Source organism: Hesperophylax consimilis, unplaced genomic scaffold (assembly GCF_061612785.1).
Source record: "Hesperophylax consimilis isolate HC1 unplaced genomic scaffold, BYU_Hcon_1.0 scaffold_44, whole genome shotgun sequence".
NCBI classification, from domain to species: domain Eukaryota; kingdom Metazoa; phylum Arthropoda; class Insecta; order Trichoptera; family Limnephilidae; genus Hesperophylax; species Hesperophylax consimilis.
The window spans coordinates 229,469-234,643 of NW_028301274.1; the positions used below are offsets into that span (position 1 = coordinate 229,469).

Genomic DNA, 5,175 nt, shown 5'->3' on the forward strand with positions numbered 1-5,175 from the left:
TTATTGCGCATTCGTGGACCATCCATTTTGATATCCTGGCCGCAACTGATTCAGAGCAAAGAGTTAAATCAATGTTGCTCTCTCTCATATGGTTTGAACAAGTGCAAAACGAACTCCGTTCGTTGACGATACAAAGGCCTTGCGCAGCAATCAGGTCTTCGACGGCATCAGTCCGTGATCGTACTGAATGAATTTTATTATTGTCAAACCATAGGGGAGAGCGAGCATTAAAGTCACCTCTGATAACTATGTTACGACCTTTAAGCGCGTTTAGGGCGCGTGTCAGACTCAGGATATGTGGTCCTACCGGGTTCCCCCATTTAAAATAAACTGAGATCAAATAGATCTCAGTATCAGCAAATTTAATACATACACAGGTTTGGTACTCATTGGATAGCCCGGCCAGAAGGAGGGGGCTAATCAACGAGGTGTTGACCAGAACACCCGCCCCCGGTAAAGAGCCGACCTCGAGTACCGCTCCCGGAAAGTCAATAGGAGTCTTACCTTCCCAAGTGTACTGTTCCTGTATAAGCATGATGTCGATGTTTAGGTCAGACATGACCCGCAGCACCTCCAGTGTGACCATCCGGGAACGCTGTAAGTTAATCTGACCTAGGGAGAGGAGATTAGCAGGAGCCATAGTCAGTCATTCTGACTTGTGCGTTGATTGCAGCCAGCTGTGCCGGACAGTCCCTATCCCCAGTAGGGTGGTCAGCTACCTTCCTGAAACGAGTACAGGTAGCACAGACAGCGGGAAGTGCCTTCTTGGGGCAATCCTCATGACTGTGTCCCACAGCGGCGCAGTGGCGACAGGTTTCTTTATCCTGAGAGCAGAACTTACTGATATGGCCGTACTGTTGACACTTGAAGCATCTTGTGGCTCCTGTGTAATCGCGAGTGCGACAGGCATTCCACCCAAGGAAGCACATTCCGCTATCTAGTAAGACCTTGCGAGCGGCTGGATGACAAGTCACCACCATATTCATGGTGGGAGTATCTCGTTTACCGAAAAGCGAAACTCGTCGCATGGTCCGAAGGTGATCCTCCAAAGACAGTGAAGTCTGGCCGGATAAATTGTTCGCATAAATCTCGGAAAAGAGCTCCTGATCTGCGGATTGTTCTCCTTTAGGCACATTATAAATTACAATTTTTGGAAGTCGGCCCAGAGGGTTGATCATCTTCAGACCACTTGCCGCGAGTTTTGCTTCGGCTTTCTTAATGTTCTCCAGGCCCTTTTTATCTTTGGCTTGAAAAGCCATACCGGCGCCTTTGATCTTCCTAGATCGTACAATTTGGAAGTCATCCTTCTTGGGATTAAGGATTTTTTCCAGCGTTTTAAGAGTTTCCTCCGAGGTTTTACCCTCTGGAGCATCTGGGTAGAATAGAACTGTAAGTGGCTTCTGGGGGATCGGTCGCTCAAAGCCATTTATTAAAATCTTTTTTGAAGCTGGCAAATTTGCCGCAGCATTTGCGTATGACATAGTTTCCTTGGCAAGAGGGATACTAGGCATGACAGGGCGAGTTTTTATCGCCTGATCCAGCTTGGACGAAAGCGCTGACTGTGCACTCAGCATTTCGTCTATAGTAGTGCTCCTAGTAGAAAGTGTATTTAATTCCAGCATAAGCCTTGTGATGTCCGACATCAGGTCATCAAGGGTGGAGTTAAGTGAACTTTTAACAGTCTTGTTCAGTTTGTTCGTGCCATCCATTAAGATGTTTCTTATTTTTTGGCACTTGGCCAAGGCTGGAATTGCCTTCCATTCTTGGTTGCCCGGAGAATCACTGTAACGGACCCGTTTCTTGTTCTCCGCATTTGGAGTCGTAAAGGGCGCAATGGAGGGCATTTCACACGTGTCCGCCGAGAATAGGGTACGACGAGTAGGAGGTTGATCAGATACTGCCTCACTGTCTGAGTCTATTTTTTGTTGTTCTCTCTGGGACTTTGTTTTTAGCTTTTTCTTGACCTTAGAAGGCCCGGCAGTCGGCGATCTTGAACTGAGAATAGCTTGAATCTTTTCAATGATGTTTTCCCTTTCCCCCTGTGATCCTACTGGGTTGCCAGCGGGACCCCTCCTGACAGTGCGAAAAAGGTGCCGTTGCATGAAATCAACAAGGAAATCAAAATCCCCGCCACCATTGGAAAACCGGACATGCTGAAGATGACGCCAAAGTTGATGTTAAATACAAACAACAAAAGGGTCGCTCCATCTGAAAGTTTAAACCCTCCCAAGAAACAATTTAAAACCGCTCCCAAAGCACTTCCCGCTAATCCGCCAGCTAAAATTGCACCGTACGATTTCAAAGCTAAGTATAATGATTTGTTGGAAAAACACAAAGTGGTAAAATTTGAAAATTCAGAGTTAAAAGATCAATTCGAGGAGTGCTCGAATGAGCTTGAAACCCTCAAATCATCCTTAGATTCTGTTTTCAGTAAAAGTTCCCAAGCCACCGGTCAGTAAGAAAATCTTACATTGAGCCATAAAAACCTCAATTGCCAGTTTGAAGATCTCAGTAACATGTACGCGTCAGAAAAAATAACATCCTCCGAATTTTCCATCAAAGTTCAGAATTTAATTAATCAAACATCCAAACTGAGCTCTGACTTGGCTCACATTACAACGGAGCTCGGTGCGATGAGAGAGCTCAATCTTGAGTTGAATAAGAAGTTAAACGTACAAACTGACGATTTTTTAAGTGTTCAAAAGAAATTGGACGAAAAGAGCATAGAATGCACTAAATTCACCGATGCTTATAATTCGGAAGCTCAAAAAGGAAAAGAAAAGGATGAGATCATTCGAGAGAAGAGTAAACTAATCCTTAACTACTCCAGTGACTTATCAGCTACAAATAAAACCAAAGAACTTCTAGAATTGAAGAATTTACAGTATAGCAAACAAATTGACCACCTTACGCAACACAATAATGATTTACAAAAAACTATCGAGTCAATGCATGAAAATCAAAAGAAATTCAGGAACGAAATCCAAGACCTCAAAGGACATATCAGAATCTTCTGCAGAATCCGGCCTCCTCTATCCGGGGAGTCCTACAAGCAACTGTTGAGTGTGAACGTGTTGGATTCCTGCACTATGGAAATAGATAAGGCTCTGACAAACAGCATCTCCGGAGGCTTAAAGAAACAGAAACACAAATTCACTTTCGATGGAATCTTCCCCCTCAACTCCCCCCAGAGTGATGTTTTTGCCGAGGTGTCAGGATTAATCCAGTCGGTACTAGATGGATACAATGTGTGTATATTTGCGTATGGCCAGACTGGATCTGGCAAGACGTACACCATGGAGGGGCTCAGTGAACCCGACAAGATGGGAATCATCCCTCGAGCCATCGAAATGATTTTTACCAGCCTTCCCAATCTCAACAAAGTCGGCTGGGAATTTACTATCCACGCTTCCTTTTTAGAGATTTACAATGAAAATATTTATGACTTACTAAATCCAAACAAGAAACAGAAAGAGCACTGCATCAAGATGGCAGACAGCAAAGGATTGGATGTGTACGTCACTAATTTGAAGGAAGAACCAGTGACTACCTGCGCAGAGCTCATGAAGCTTTTGATGACATCGCAGAGAAACAGGCAAACTGCGGCCACCACCTGCAACGAGCGCAGTTCCCGGTCTCACGCCGTCTCAAAGATTAAAATATCTGCTTACCACCAACAAAAGAAGGAGAGATACGTGAGCAACTTGAACCTCGTGGATTTAGCCGGCTCAGAAAGCGGCAAGACTTCGCAGAGGATGGACGAAACCAAATCCATCAACAAGTCTCTGTGCGAGTTGTCCAATGTTATTCTGGCTCTACAGGCCAAGCAGAGCTACATCCCGTACAGGAACTCCAAGCTGACGTATTTATTGATGCCCAGTTTGGGTGGCAACTCTAAAACGCTGATGTTGGTCAACATTGCCCAGTTAGAGGAAAGTTACCAGGAAACTGTTAATTCATTGAAGTTCGCCGCTAAAGTCAACAGCTGCAGAACTGGGGTCTCTAAAAAAAATATTTCTACTGTATAAAACATTTTTAATGATAATTTTAATTATTGTTTATAAGTATTACAACAATTAGATTAAAACAATTAAAGATTATTATAAAATATTATACAATTATAGTATAATAACATTAAATTGTTAATTTAAATTAAATAAATAAATAAAAAAATAAAAAAAACTTTTATTTAAATTGGTACAAAAAAACTCTTCTTCTCATTTGGTAGATGCTACCTGCATTATGCAATCAGCAGACATATCTAGACAAGAGAGAAGATACTTTTTTTTTTTTTTACATTATTTCTGGCTTTCACCCTTCAAGGGTGTTCTTGGCCATCATTTAAAATTATTGAGAAATGAAAGGTGAATTTAAATATTAATTTTATTTAAATGGGCAAATTTCAAAATTATAATGAAAATTGGAGTCGAGTTCAGACTTGAAAGAAATGAGATGTTGAATGGAGGGGAGGCAATTTTAGATAAGGCTTGATAGAAGAGAGGATATTTGTTTAGAGAGGGACAACCAAAAAATATGTGATCTAAAGTTCCCACTTCTAGACCACAGAATGTACAATCTGGGGAGTCAAGGACGTGAATTTTAAAAAGGTGGGAAGGAACGGAACAATGTCCGATCCTCATTCGAATGAGTGAAGAAATTTCTTTTTTGGAAAAATGAGGGAATTGCTGAAACCACGGTTTTGATGGAATAGTCCTTTGTATTGAGAATAGTCCCTTGGATTGACTAGCAATGTGCCAATACTCTGCCCAAACATTGCGGGATCTTTCTTTGATGATGGAAAAAAATGTCAGATAAGAGAATGTGGTTTACGAGGGTAACAACAGGGTTGGACGCTCCTTGTTTTGCCAAGGCATCCGCAATATCATTACCCATGATACCAACATTAGGGCGGAACGAATTTTTTTTTTCTAATTTTGATTTGGAATAGTTGTATTAAGTTGCCAATTGCCATCAATTACCTCAATTAAAAATAATGGTAAGAGCCCTCGCCAAGACATCGAAAATTTACAAAAACGACAGTTTAGGGGATATTTGCGCGGCCTAGAAAATAGTACAGAATTTATTAAAATAGGTTTATTTGATTTAAAAACATATCCAAATATAGTTAAATAGCTATTGCAATCAAATATTTCTTTATTTTAATATACTTTGGCG

General features: G+C 41.6%; 1 protein-coding gene across 1 annotated transcript; it reads left to right on the forward strand.

The window, feature by feature from the left end:
• Window positions 1-2,516: 2,516 nt before the first annotated feature.
• On the forward strand, window positions 2,517-4,028 carry LOC149408905 (protein claret segregational-like). Its single transcript, XM_089650315.1, has one exon. The coding sequence runs from the start codon at window positions 2,517-2,519 to the stop codon at window positions 4,026-4,028; it is 1,512 nt and encodes a 503-aa protein (XP_089506441.1).
• Window positions 4,029-5,175: the final 1,147 nt, after the last annotated feature.